At 29.0% G+C, this 14,413-nt stretch overlaps 2 protein-coding genes across 3 annotated transcripts; both read right to left on the bottom strand.

The window, feature by feature from the left end:
- Nucleotides 1-2,945: 2,945 nt before the first annotated feature.
- On the bottom strand, nucleotides 2,946-4,486 carry LOC114189733 (heat stress transcription factor B-2b-like). 2 transcript variants are annotated; one of them, XM_028078399.1, is made up of 2 exons: nucleotides 4,001-4,486; nucleotides 2,946-3,908 (listed from the first exon to the last, which is right to left on the bottom strand). In XM_028078399.1, exons 1-2 carry the CDS (start codon nucleotides 4,132-4,134, stop codon nucleotides 3,248-3,250), a joined length of 795 nt encoding a protein of 264 aa, XP_027934200.1. In that variant the 5' UTR covers nucleotides 4,135-4,486; the 3' UTR covers nucleotides 2,946-3,247. The 2 variants fall into 2 exon arrangements, with proteins under 2 accessions (XP_027934200.1, XP_027934199.1); XM_028078398.1 differs by having other exon boundaries at nucleotides 2,946-3,916; nucleotides 4,001-4,475.
- Nucleotides 4,487-9,668: 5,182 nt separating this feature from the next.
- On the bottom strand, nucleotides 9,669-11,615 carry LOC114192399. Its single transcript, XM_028082111.1, has one exon. The coding sequence runs from the start codon at nucleotides 11,520-11,522 to the stop codon at nucleotides 10,149-10,151; it is 1,374 nt and encodes a 457-aa protein (XP_027937912.1). The 5' UTR covers nucleotides 11,523-11,615; the 3' UTR covers nucleotides 9,669-10,148.
- Nucleotides 11,616-14,413: the final 2,798 nt, after the last annotated feature.

The following is a 14,413-nucleotide window of genomic DNA, read 5'->3' as shown; positions in this document are numbered from 1 at the left end:
GGAAAAAAAATCAAAAGTTTATTTTAAAAATTTTGAAAAATTTAGAATTGTTGAAAAAATCTTCGAAGTGAGGAAGAAATGCCCCCTTAATCAACATCGGAGTGTGATGTTCCTGATTTCTCATTCTCTTGCAATGTGACAACAAGGCATTTTAAACCACAGCACAATATAAAATGTTATTTATAGTAAACCGTATATGAAATAATATTTTTATTGAAAATAAACTATTAGAAGCTAAGCAATTTCTAATACAGATGCACTCTAACTAATTATTAAATATGTCACACAGTTTGATTATAATTAGTGAAGAGCGTATGAATACCACTTTTATAAACTTAAGAATTAAATTGGAATTACAAATGATATTTTTCATTACCTGTGAAAGTCTTTTTTTTTTTTTATCACATATTATAATAATATAAAAAGGGATAGAAAATAAATGAATGGAGAAAATATAGATATGTTTTGAATAAATTATTAGGATGTCTCTGATATGGGAGTTATATCTATGATCATAAATTTAAGAGCTGAATCTTATAAAACTCATCTATTATACTGTTGCTATAACAAAACATTTAAGAAATTAGGTTACAAAAATCAAAAATTATTTTTTTATCTTAGAGGCAACTCTTCTCGATAAGTTTATAGGAAAATAATATTGAAGTGGGATGTTACAAAAAAATCTTATATTTAAACATGAAATCTTAAAAATAACGTGACATAGTGAGAACTGCTAAAAAAAATTAATATCCTATAATGACTCTTGCGATGAAGATGACCGTAATTAAATTATTATATTAAAATAATCCTAACGAGAGAAAAACTTTGAAATTGATTGTTGTTAAGGTACGTTTAAATGATTTTTTTTATAGAATAATTCCTTTTTATAAAAGATTTGAAATGTTTTATGACAAAAATATATTATTTAGATAAAATAAATTTAAATGAAAATAAAATTCTATTATTTTTCTAAGTAATATAAATACTTAAACTTAAAGATTTTCATATTTTATTTAAATAAAAATTTGAAAAATATTTATATTCTTTTTCTTAATGTAGGAGCGGCAAGGTGAGTGTTGACATATGGGCCGGTTTGATCCACATCTAATCCACCGGTCCATTTTTTTAGTCAAAATTGAGGCATAAAATAGTTTATGTATTGCATCATTCTAATGATGTAAGTTAGAACTTAAATTATAAACATTTGCCCATTAAATTATAATTAATAATGGTAATGGAATAATTTAATATACAAAAATGATAATTAATTAATTAATTAATTTATGAGACATTAAATAATTAATTAAAAACTTAAAAATATTTATTTTAATATATATATATATATATATATATATATATATATATATATATATATATATATATATATATATATATATATATATATATATATATACTATTTTTGAAAATTAACCTCAATCGGCTAACCGGTTGTCTTATCTTTTGGTAGGACATCTCAAGGTTATTCATCTTTAATTTTAATCTTTACACAATAACTATTTTTAGCAAATGTTCATTAAACTTTTTTTATATAAAATTAATAGTTATTTTATTCATATTAATTAAAATTTATTTACCGTTGTCAACAGGAGGAATTTTTCAGCCGATATTAATTAAAGAGACAACAAAATAACTCTCACCCAATTTCGTTGTAGAAATAATTTGATCAATGTCAACATAAGTAATAGTATGTGTTTAACAACCAACAAGTAATAAGCGTGTTTAACATTGTCAACAAAAAAAGCGTCATTCAAAAAACCTTGTTGATGCGTGGTGAAAAAATCTTAAGAGGTTTTAACAAGAAAAAAATAATATTAATTAAGATTAAATAAAACAATTTATTAATATTAATAATTTTTTTGATTATAATAATTGAAATACTTTATCAAATACAAAAATTTAAAATTTAATAAATTTATATAATGATATTTACATAAAATATTTAAATTGTAAAATAATTTGAAACAAGATTACGTTGGTGGTAGAGAGAAATCTCTGAACTTGAATGAAAAAGGTCTTCTACTCGACGTAAAAGGTACGCTTTATATTTAAAAAAAAAAAAAAAAAAAAAAGTCTTCCACCCGATAGAAATTTCAATCCAACATGTGGGGTTTATAGTATGATAGTAGTCTTCAATTAAAGCTTCATTCAAACAAGAAAGTTCACCTACTTCTACCATGCTTTTATGAATTGGAAATCAGAAAAATCAATTGTACAATTTTTTTTTTTTTTTTTCTGTTGGGAAAACTCCACACTTTGTTTGAGTAGAATCTTCTTGTTTGGTCTCTCTTCAAATCATGATTTTAGACGTTTCAGCTGCTGCTAGTCATCGATGTCCTTCCAGTTAAGTTACTTTTTTCTTTCTTTTCTCTTTATTAATTTGGCTTACAAATTTAGAGTAAAGAAAAAACCATATTAAAATATCTTCATGCATACTTTTTAACCATTTCATTTACTAAGCATTTTTTTATGGAAAAAATAATTATTTATATAAATTTTAAATTTATTAAATAAATTATTTCTAAAAGATTGTTATTTCCCGGTTAATGTTAAAACTGTAAAACCAAATATTTCATTTATTCTTTGTTTATTTTTCTTATTTCAACAAAAACAGGTTGTTTGCCGGTTAATGATAATTTGATTTTGTTAACGATAATTTTCGGTTTAAATGACTGGAAAATAAATTCGGCAATAAAAATCGAAATAAGGAACTCTAACAAAAAATAACTTATTTTTAATTAAAATTAAAAGTATTATCCAAAAACAAACTACGGATATAGTTAAAAAATGTTATGGAATTGATTAATGAGAAAATGAAGTCCCAAACTGTACTCGACCGTCACATTGGAAATTGATTATTCCAATACATTTTAAAGTTAATAACTTACATGATATTACAAAGAAATATAAATACCTGGTCCCTCATATTGCATAAACCATTATATATCTTTTATATAGCTAAAAACAAAATATTAAAGATAATCTATTATCATTAATTAGTATATTTCCCTTGCAGTCAAATCCACACTCCAAGTCCGAAGAATATAATAAAAAGAAAGAGATGGAAATTGACAACAAAGTATCGATTTCTTCTGAGAAACTTCTGCGAGAAAAGTCCATCGGTTAACCACGTACATTTGACACGTGCGTCTCCGTTCTTAAGTGACTCTGATTCTCTACGACGCTCCTAACTTAACCTAAAATGTTACCTAGCTTACAACATCGTGTGTCAATTACACATTCTCTCGTTTGCTGTACGACAGTGATTTAGCCACGAAGTACTTCTGTTTTCTCTATGTCTTTCGAAATCTAACGGTTCAGATTTCACGTCAGCGTGGAACGGATGAAGACTCAAAACCGTATCATACTCCGCTCCACGTCCTTCCTCTCTTGCTCGCTTCGTACCAATCGCCACCCCAAACAGCTTCGGATTCATCTCCTCCGCCGCGTCCTCAGCAGAGCACCGCTTCAACGGCATCAAACCAAGCGTCTTTACCGCCTCGGCACCACCGTCCGCTCTAGAGGTTGCGTAATTCGACATGAGATTGAGTATGTTGTTGCAGAGCGATCTCATCTCTTCCAATTCCTTCATCAAAAGAATGTTCTCCTTTCTCAGCCGCTCGTTCTCGTCCAACAGCTCTGCCGGAACTCTCGACGGCGAAGAGTTCGACGAGATCACCTGCTCCTCCGTTGAGTTTGACGGCGACACGATCGGCTTCGATATCGGAATTGCGGAAAGCGGCAGTGGCGACGGAAACGCCACGCTAGCAGTTGCTCCAGCTGGCGGCGACGAGGAGAGGATCTTCCGCCGCTGAATTTCGCAGAGAAGTTGCTTCTGGCCTCTTCGGAAACACTCGTTGGAGAATTCCCACCGATCAGGTACAACTTTTCTGAATCCCTAAAAATCAAGCAAGATTAACAAAAATACAAAAGTAGGAAAGGGAAAAGAAAGAAAAAGAAATTGATAGAGAAAAATAATTACATAGGTGTTGAGCTGGCGAACGAAGCTGGAGAAGTTGTTGTGCTTGAAATATTTAGGAAGCAAATCCCTGGCAAAAACGGTGGTGTTCCAAACGATGAAGGATGATCCAGAATCGTTCCAGGAAATGACATCATCGATGGTGTGATCGTCGACGAGCTGGTAGGTTTTGGTGAGAAACGGCGTGGGAATGGATCTCTGAGACTCGGCGCTGGTGGAGTCGCTGTTGTGTTCCAGCGGCGGAGCCATGGAATGAAAATGGCGAAGGACGGGTTTTTGTGGTGATGGTTCTAGAAGGTTCACGTAGAATGTGGAAATATAAGAGAAGGGAATGGGAATGAGAATGAGCGGAGAAAGAGAGAGGTAGAAAAGGAATTGAAAGAAAGAAGAAGCTCTTCTACGTTACCTCTTTTTTTCTCGCGAAACTTCCTTCCCATGTGGGGGAGGGTTGGTAACTTACGTTAGTGGATCAAGAAACTTCTACATTCATTTCTTTTTCTTTTTTAATATTTAAAGCAAAACATAATGTTAGAAATGATTAAAATTTGTCTTCATCTATATTTGGAAAGCATGAAAATGAAAAATATCTCATCTCTAATGCGTATGGTATGAAAAGATTCCCCGACAAAGTTTACATATATAGTTCATTTTAATATTTATTTATTTGTTTTAATCACAAAATACATAGCATTGAATAGAGTTCCTTTTTTATTTGGGGCGAGGGGTTATTGAAATGTGATCCTAACCATCCCAACAAATGTGCTAGAAGCTTCATAAGGAGGAAGTTTCATCTTATCACCACGCGACCAAATAGGCATGAGTTCATTGTTAAAGCCAACAACTCAATCCGAAAGAGATGCAAAAGTTTGGTTCAATGATGTATTTATGTATTCTATTTTTAATATCAAAGTTTCAAATAACATTTCCTATATATAAGATGGCAAATGTGAAACTCGATAAATAAAGCTATAAATTTATATCATATTAATAATATATAATGGTTAATATTATCGGTTAATTGATGCTCACATAATGAGTAAAAAATCGAAACAAATTTTAAACTTAAATTGTCATCGGTTTCCAATCCCACTTAACTTGAAACTCTTACAAATGTTTCACTTTTGTACGCAACACTATCAATGAATAAAAGTTATCGTTAGAGTGTAGTTTTAAAGTAGGTATCATGTTAGGCATAATGTTTATGCAATTTAAACCACCTAATAGTCTCAAACTTATTTACAGATTGTTTAGTCTTCTTAAATTAAACATAAACCTTCAGTTTCTACCCAAAACAATAAATCAAGAAAGATAAACATAGACAGTAAAATGCTATACCAAATTCATGGTTTCATTACGTTAGAATGAGAGCACAAGTATCGGTATATGGAGGAGAAAAATATTTATGTAATTTGAATATCTCTTGGATAGTTGTTGCGTTTATGACGTAAGAGATTTATGATTGAACGTAAGTATGTGCTTTTTTGGATGAGATGAAGAGAGTTTGACATGCTACGTAAGTATAAGATGACAACCAACTCACACTGCCAACTCTTGTCTCATGCAAATTGGGAAGCAAAATAACTTTACTATCTTTTTCCCTAAACTTATTTAGATTCTTTTTATAGTCTCTAATACTAAGTTTAGTGTATGAAAGTGTATAATTTTGTTTCTATTAATAGCATTGTTAATTATGTATATATGAACCACGCTTATCTCATCTGCATTGTGTAACGGCGCTAGTAGTCGTCACATTATAAAAGAGTTTCATAGAATAACCATATATAACTTTTTGAAATCTACTTCAATCTTTACTGAACTAATATGAAACTTTGAAGTTTCACATATGATTTTATTATTAATAATAATGTTATTAAATAAATCATATTTTCTTTTCTTTTCTTTTCATATCTTTAGTTAGTGTAGACAAATTATTGTAGCTCGACTTATTCACTTACTTAAGTTCTTGAATTAATTTTTTAAAGCTTGTACTATTTTTTTTAATCAAGCTCATACTTAAAAATTAAAACTTTTAACAAAAAACATAATTTTTTTTCAAAATTTTAACTCAATTGACCCACTAAACTCAACCTGCTTAATAATGGATTGGTTACATTTGATTTAAGATTAAAAAATATAAAACTCAATCCAACCCAATATTTTCTTAATGGGTTGAATAGTAAGTTTGCCCCTAATTCTAATCAACCCAACTTGCAAAAATCCCTATAAAAAAAAATTTACTTAAAATGAAAGAAAATATCAATATTAAAATAAGCTTAATAGGCAAACTCATTTAGTACAGAATAATTATTTCCTCAGCCAATCACATTTTTAAACTTTTGTTGATAAATATTACAAAACCAATAAGGTCTCATCACTTACTAGTTTGTTTACAAGAATGCGGGTATGTGTATTTTCAATATGTTTTGAATTTTTTTTTTTAAATTTAATGATAAAAGAAAAAGTTAAATGATTTTTTCATAAATTAAAATTAACTTATATGTAAATTAATTCAAATGAAATGTCTGATATTATTTTGTTTAACAATAATATAGGAAAGGAAATTTGAATTCTAAAAAGTCGTTTTATTTTTTCTTGTTTTAAAAAATTGTTCATAAAATACATTTTTTTAAAGTGTTAAATATGTGTTTTTGTTTTCAAATTATTCAAAAAAAGCTGTTAGATTTCTCTTTGTTATCCATTAAACTCTCTACTCGTGCTGAAAATGATGTTTCACATCACTTTTATAAAATACAGGAATGAAAGAAATATACTTTTAGTTTGAAAAATAAATCATAATTTTAAAAAAGAAATTAAGAGCAAAAACATATTTATTCATAAATTAAATCATTATAAATAACATGTTCTTTAAAACAATAGGAGGATAAACATATAAGATATGTGATGGCATGTTATGTTAAATTATTAGAAGTGGTATTGTATTATCAATGTAATTCAACAATAGTGACTTATTAGATAAAGGAATATTATCGTCTTAGAAGTATTTTACAACTTTTTCTTATCAAAATTGAATTGTCTCTTATTATTTTTTTTTTATGGTTATTGTTACCTTTACTTAAATATAAACAACACTAATTTTTACGGTTTAAGAATATTAGTTAAATCAATTATATACGTTTAATTCTATATATAAAAAAAAACTTTTCAAATCATTTTCGTTTTATATTTTTTGGGATTGCATTTAGGTCTAAGTTTAAATTATTTTTCAAATGATAAAATTAAATAAAGTAATAGTAGTTATAATTTACTTATATTTAAGTTGACTAAACAGGTGTTTTTAATTGAAATCATCAAAAGAATAATTTGTCAAGGCTATTCTATAGTGAGTGCCCATTGTATAAAATATTCTCAAACTTTCCACATAAAAGCATAACTGATTATTTTTTGGGGGATAATTCTTGCTTTAGAAAACATTTAATCTAACATAATAGATTGAGATATACCATGTGAGAAGGTTACCTAGTCGAAAACTTATGTTTTATCCATTTTTAAAACTCATTATATCAGAAAATAAAAAACTGTAGACTTATTTCTTCACCGTAAAAATTGTAGGATTATTGGATAAAATTAACGTGGTAAATTCTTATGTTCTTTAATTTTATCATAAATTATCTAATTAATTTAATGACATGACTTTGTGGTAAATTCATATGTTCTTTAATTTTATCATAAATTATCTAAATAATTTAATGACATGACTTTACTTTGATATATATTATTTTAATTTAATTTACATTAATAAAAATTAGTAAATTTATCACATGATTTGTTGCAATACATTAATTATATATAATAAGATATTAATTTATAATATTTTTTCTTTTACATTTAAAAAATTCATAATATTTCACAGAGTACTTGATTCAACCAACTTATATTAATTTTAAAATATATTAATATTTTAATATCATTTAACACTTACATAATATAATAATCGATTAATTAGTTTAAACAACTATTTAACTTATATTTTAGTAATACATGAAAACTGTCTTTCAAAACAAAACAACATTATCTTTTAGTTAATATGATTAACGTCTTGTTAACTGGTTGTTAACTGGACTGACACGTCAAATACATGACAATCAAGTATGATTGAAAGAAATATATTATTCTTTTGTTATTTAGTTTTATATATTTTTTTTCTTAGTTATGAAGACATATTTTATGCATTACTAAGATATATGGACGAATTTTATATGAATTTTGAAACAGAAAAAGGAATTCCAATTTCGCATGTAAATATAAATTAACCCTGTACGAAAACCATAAAAAAGTTTAAAAAATAAAACATTTTTCTATCTCAAAAGATAAGTTCAGAAACCATTGCGTGACCATGTACAAGAGTTGTATTTTTTTTTTTCATTAAAATCAAATTTTCTACTGACTTCATATTTTATTAAAAGTAACAAGTAACAACTGAACAACATTTTTCACATTCCTAGAATTTCATACAAATTGCAACACAAATTGACCACAAAACTACACCTCAAACCTCAAAGGAACTTTTAACCAGGATCAAATTTACAAGAGCAATATCAAATCTCCAAATGTTAATCCAAACAACTTTAAAACTTCTTTCTGTGCACTGTAAGCAAGCTCTCACGCGCATAATGCAATGGTTAATCATCGATCAAGAAATTCTAAGTTTATTGGAATATTTACCTTCTAATCAGTAAAAGTCTGAGTTTGATATTAAACTAATATAAGATTTCATACTTCTATAGGCATGTGCAGGTACCAAATCCGTCATTACGAAAAATGGTACAGATGCACAGGCTAATATAATTAAAAGTTAAAACAGACAAATCTAATAAAGGAAAATAAATATACATCAGTGGACAATAACAGATAAAAAAAGAGTATTTTGACACCACTCTTTTAAGAAAACAATCACATTACAAAAGTTTCATTCTCAACATAAAGGTGTTTCCTGTTCTTGAAAACAGAAATATATCTAACAGTTCTTTATACCTAGTTAAAACATCTGAAACATGGTCAGCTAATTTTTTGGCCAAACACTTCATGGATAGTAAAGATTAGTGATTCTTATTTCTCAAGTTCCCACCGAAAATTGCTGCATTTCTCACCCCATTTTGTAGATACACCAATACTATAACAGGTGGAGACAACCTCAACCATATTTTAAATAATTAGGCAATTTCGTTGTATCCAATACACGAGACACAGAATAATTTATGGTGTGCACATATACACTCCCCAAAAAGTATGTCAAAATAGCAATGTCAAGCCAAGTTGTGTTTCTACTCAAAGAAAAAATCATTTATGAACAGATAGCATATTGAAAAGACCTCAAAATGTTTAAATTTATAGTCTCTGTTTACAAATGGACATTCTAATAGCAGAGAATGGTGGGTGATAAGTTTTAATCAAGGCATAAAGGTGATTTATTTCTTCATTTATTTAACACATCACATAAGGACCAAAACTAAATACAGTGTCATATACACTTTACATGTAATTATGCATAAATGCACCACAATTACACCACACAGTAAGAGCACAGAACTGCAGTAGGTACAGATCTTGAAAGACTGAGTGTATGAAATTGTTATAGCAAACAATGTTTGTAGTTTGTTTCACGTTCATACACTATTATTATAGAGGGAAAGAAAGAAAGAAAGGGTGCATATATAAAAATGATATGATTAGCATAATAAACAACTGAAATAAGTGTTTATACACGGATGATGAACAAGCACGATAACATTTACTTCTAGGAAAAATACACGGATGGCTAATCCAGTGCTAAACTTTCGTACTTATCGAAATAAAATCATGTCAAGTGTTTCAGCCTGTATACACATACACCTCTAAATCACAAACTACGACACATGTAAGTGTGCATGATATTTGAAGGGAATGTATACTTTGATATAAACTTTGGCCTTTCTATAGTCAGTTTATTGTGTATGATTCTAATGTCCAATAACTTCAACAGTAACAACATACAACAAACAACTTGAAACCTCATATCTGCTAAAGAATGATACCGTGTCAACTAACCTGCAAAACTTCAGTTACAAGTCCAGCACTCTTCTCAAAATGAAAGTATTGATAAAAGGCTCACCGAAAGGCCCAATAAATCGCACTCAGGAAAACTAAAGCTCAATCAAGAAACATATAAAACACAGTGGCGATGTAGCATAAGGATCGCCGAGGAGAACAGTGCCCAGAGGAAGCTTACCCACCAAGCCAAAAACAAAGTCACTTCCCTGATGAAAACAAACCTGGGCAGTAAATCACTCATCATCGTAAGATTTGCAAAGGAACCACCATCAATCTGTGACAAGCCAAGAAAGATAAGCACCAGCACAGGAGGGGCAAGGAACTGCAAAACCACAAGGCACAAATAGTGATTATGCAGAAACATCTTTGCCCTACTATAATCCAAGTCAGGAACCTTGCTAGCATGAAGCCTTTGGTACCAAGACAACAAAGCTTCATTCAGATACATCTGCAGGTTAGGCCTCAAAGCCACAATCTGCAACAAACTAGACCCCAACAAGCACCACTTCCTAAACCTACCAAAATCAGAAGCCAAGAACCCCATACTCCCCACCAATTTCTCCGCATTACCAAATCCACTCTTTGCCGCAGCATCTCCACTATTCACAAAAATCTCAGCCAAGGGGGTTATCCACAACAGAGCTACAAATATAACTAACACCTGATTTGCATAAAGGATCGCACGAGTAAACCACCCACAAGTTATCATCGACAAATTGCAACGTATCTGATCAGTCCCAAGCCAAAAACAACGAGCACTTCTAGAAGCAGGAATGAACAAACACCCCGCAAGGAAACCCATCAATGCAGCAACGAAAACCCTCCAAAACCCATCGATAGGAGACTCAAAATGGAACTCCAAAACCGAAGACACGCCATCAGGAACAAACAAAAGCCCCAAGAAAAGCCCCAAAACCCCAAAAAAAAAGCTCAATTGCTTCTCGGACCTCCTGGACGCGGATCTCTCGAACGTGACCTTAACGAGCAGCGTCCCCCACATGTAAAGACTCAAAATTGATAACAGAATTGGAACGAAAACGCCGTTGGCGAAGAACCCATTATGCGGGGGCGATTGGAGAAAGTTGTGGAGCAAGAGGGAGAAAAGGGCAGCGAAGGAGAGAGTGAAAGCGACGCAGTACTGATCGACGAAGAGTCGGGACTGTAGGTGGGCATGGTCGAGCGTGAGTCTGAAGATCTGGGCATTGTTTTCGTCAAAATCGGGCTTGTCCTTGTTGGACTTGTTCCTCTTCTTGAGTTCGGCGGCGGTTTTGGAGGAGAGGGGCTGGTAGCCGTCGACGCCGGGGCGACGGATGGCGGCTCTGAGGCCATTGGATTGGGGTTGGGAATCGGGGTGGATGTAGGTCTGGAGAGCGTGAAGGAAAAGGAGGGGGATTTTGAAGAAGGCGAAGGTGAAGACGAGGATCAGGGAGAGTGATGCGTGGAGCAATGGGTTCTTGAACAACACCAACTCCACCATCCTTGTTCTTTGCTTCCTCTTTCTTCTTCTCCAACTCTCAAATGCTGTGTCTTCCTACAAACTCATTGAATCAAACATTAAGGACTTCACTGCCATAGTTAAGATACTTTCCTTAATGTTTCTATCTTTTTGTGTTTTTTTATAATTAAAAACTAAACTAAATAAATGAAGTATTTTATAATTTTCTTATTAACCACTTTTATGTTATTAATAAATAAATAATTAATTAACAAAGTTAAAAATATATTGAAAAATTAAAATAACACTTATTTTAATATTTATTTTTTTCTTATTATACAATAATTATGAAACCTTTATATTTTCTTAAACGTAATGTCAAGATAGAAAAGAGTTATTGAAAATAAAATATCAATTCAGCTACTGTCGTTTAAGAAATGTTTCGTTAAATAGAATAACATTGGTTAAAATTTACCTACATTTGAAACTTATATGCAAGTGTCAAGTGTTTTTCTTTTATAGTTTAAGACAAGTTAAATTAATGAAATAAAAGGGCACTTTGAACATTTCTATGTTCTTTAAAAAAAGAAAATAAACTAAATTATAAATAAAAAGTAATAATTATAACAAAAACACATCCACTTTTGCATCGATCCGCATTTCTATTATAAAAAGAAGATAAGTTTTTCTTACGTAAAGTAAAATTGTTAGTCGAAACTTTTATATCATTTACTTCTTTTATTTTTTAGAATATTAACGTGACAATGCCATATATTATTTAATTTGTTTATAAAATAAAATTATTATATCAGTTTAATCCACATGAATTAATCATGAAATATAAAATAAAAAAAAATTAAAAAATTCTATTTATAAAGGTGTCAACAGCCAATATGAAAGTGTAAAAAAATAATGATCCAGTCCAATTACAAACTTTTTATTATTATATATGTTATTATTATTATTATTATAGGAATAACTAACCAATTGAATAGTTTAATATTTTTATTATTAATAATAGTGGTAATATATCATAAATAAATTATTGATTAGAATTGCATAGAAAAATAAAATATAGTTGGTGAAAAATAGAATGATAAATAATGCTATGCACACACAAGTCCTTAGTCATTACCATAGTTATTCTTTGTTTGACTCTTGGTGTTAAGTCTAAACTTGTGCCATATTTGTTTTGACAGAAGTCTTATACATAACCGTGGAGATTCTTTTTCCTTTTCTATATGAAACCATAATCTATGGATAATTTGGAGACGAAATGGTAGGTTTTTCAAACTTTTAATATAATTATTTATTTATTTATTGTTGTTCTCTATCTTAGACCGAAAGCAAATTTTACTATCATCTAGTGGTTACATTTGGGCCACAAAGATAAAGAGGCCTCCTGATGAGTTCTGAAGTCCATATTGACAAATTCAGAATCATGATACAAAAAAGTATAGCATCAATGGGCACGGCTCTTTACCACCAAAACTCTGTTTACAGGGAAAAGAGTTATCAATAAATGTTTCACTAAAAGTGTTTACATTTATTATTCATCACTAAATTTTTTATTTTCTTCCTAATTTTTTATTTCTAAATTATTGTTATTATTATAACATAGGGAATAAAATTTGTATATTTTGCACAGATTTTCTGATAGTATTTTGTTAATTTTGGATCTAACGCTAATAACTGTTTCACAGTGGATATAAAATAATACCTGTGGTTATTAAACATATGAAATTTTGACAAATACATGATGAAATTCAATATTTAAAAACAAAAATATGCAATGACATTAAACTTACCAAGATGGAATAGGTTAATAAACAGTATTAATTTCCAAATCATTCATAATAAAATTACATAATACTAAAACAAATTAATGAAGTTTTAAATATAATTATTTATACTTCTTAAATTGAAAGAGGTGCTATTTAGAAGAAAAAAAAAGAGTAAAATATTTTATTAGAAAAATTAAATGGATATATATATATATATATATATATATATATATATATATATATATATTATAAATAATCTTTTTACAAATTTCATAACTCAATTCATAAATTTTCTAAATATTAACATATTTTATATACGGATATAAATTAACTTTTTGAAATTATAAAAATTCAGAGGAGTCCACCTTTGAATCTTGTTGCGTCTTTGACTTTTTTTTCAGCCCGCATTGACTTTCAATTTCGACTTTGTAATTCAGAAATTCCACGTAATTCGCATACAGACTGATTTAAAGTAGATTTGACTATATCAAAGATAATTACATAAAAAGTTTGTCTTAAAATTTAAATTAAAATATTTAATTTTTTTGTTTATTATTCTTTATATACGCTGTATATTATAAATAAGCCAGATTCATGGTTGAACAGTAAATTTTTGGAAAAATAAACTGAAATCAAACACTATTAACGTTATATCGATGTTGTTTTATGTTTTCAAACAGTATTAATGACGAATATTTATGTTGTTGATTTTGCTACGTGATTTTAAGCCTTTTCTAATCAATTCAAATTAGACAAATTTTTGAAGGGTGAAAAGTGCTTAATAATTGTAATGCAATTAAAAGAAATTTTTTTTACCGTGTTATACCGACTTAATATCTGTGAATTTTGCAACAACCAGAGAGAGGCTAAATGGATGGAACTAATCTCTTCTTCGTAGGATATAAGTTTATTTTATGTTTGGAGCAGAAAATTTACCAATTCTAAAACAATTGATATGTTTGATATTTAAATTTATAATTATTTTTTAAATGTTTTGATTTAAATAAAATATTTTAGATTTCATCAAATAATTATTTTTTTAAGATGAACTTCTAGCACTAAACTTTTGGAAATATTAGTTAAATTTAAACATTTATAAGTAACAATAATTTATTTTTTTAATATACATGCATATACATAAATTTTGAA

Source organism: Vigna unguiculata, chromosome 7, assembly GCF_004118075.2.
Source record: "Vigna unguiculata cultivar IT97K-499-35 chromosome 7, ASM411807v1, whole genome shotgun sequence".
NCBI classification, from domain to species: Eukaryota; Viridiplantae; Streptophyta; class Magnoliopsida; order Fabales; family Fabaceae; genus Vigna; species Vigna unguiculata.
Note: the sequence above shows the minus strand (reverse complement) of the source record. Positions and strands in the feature narration are given on the sequence as shown.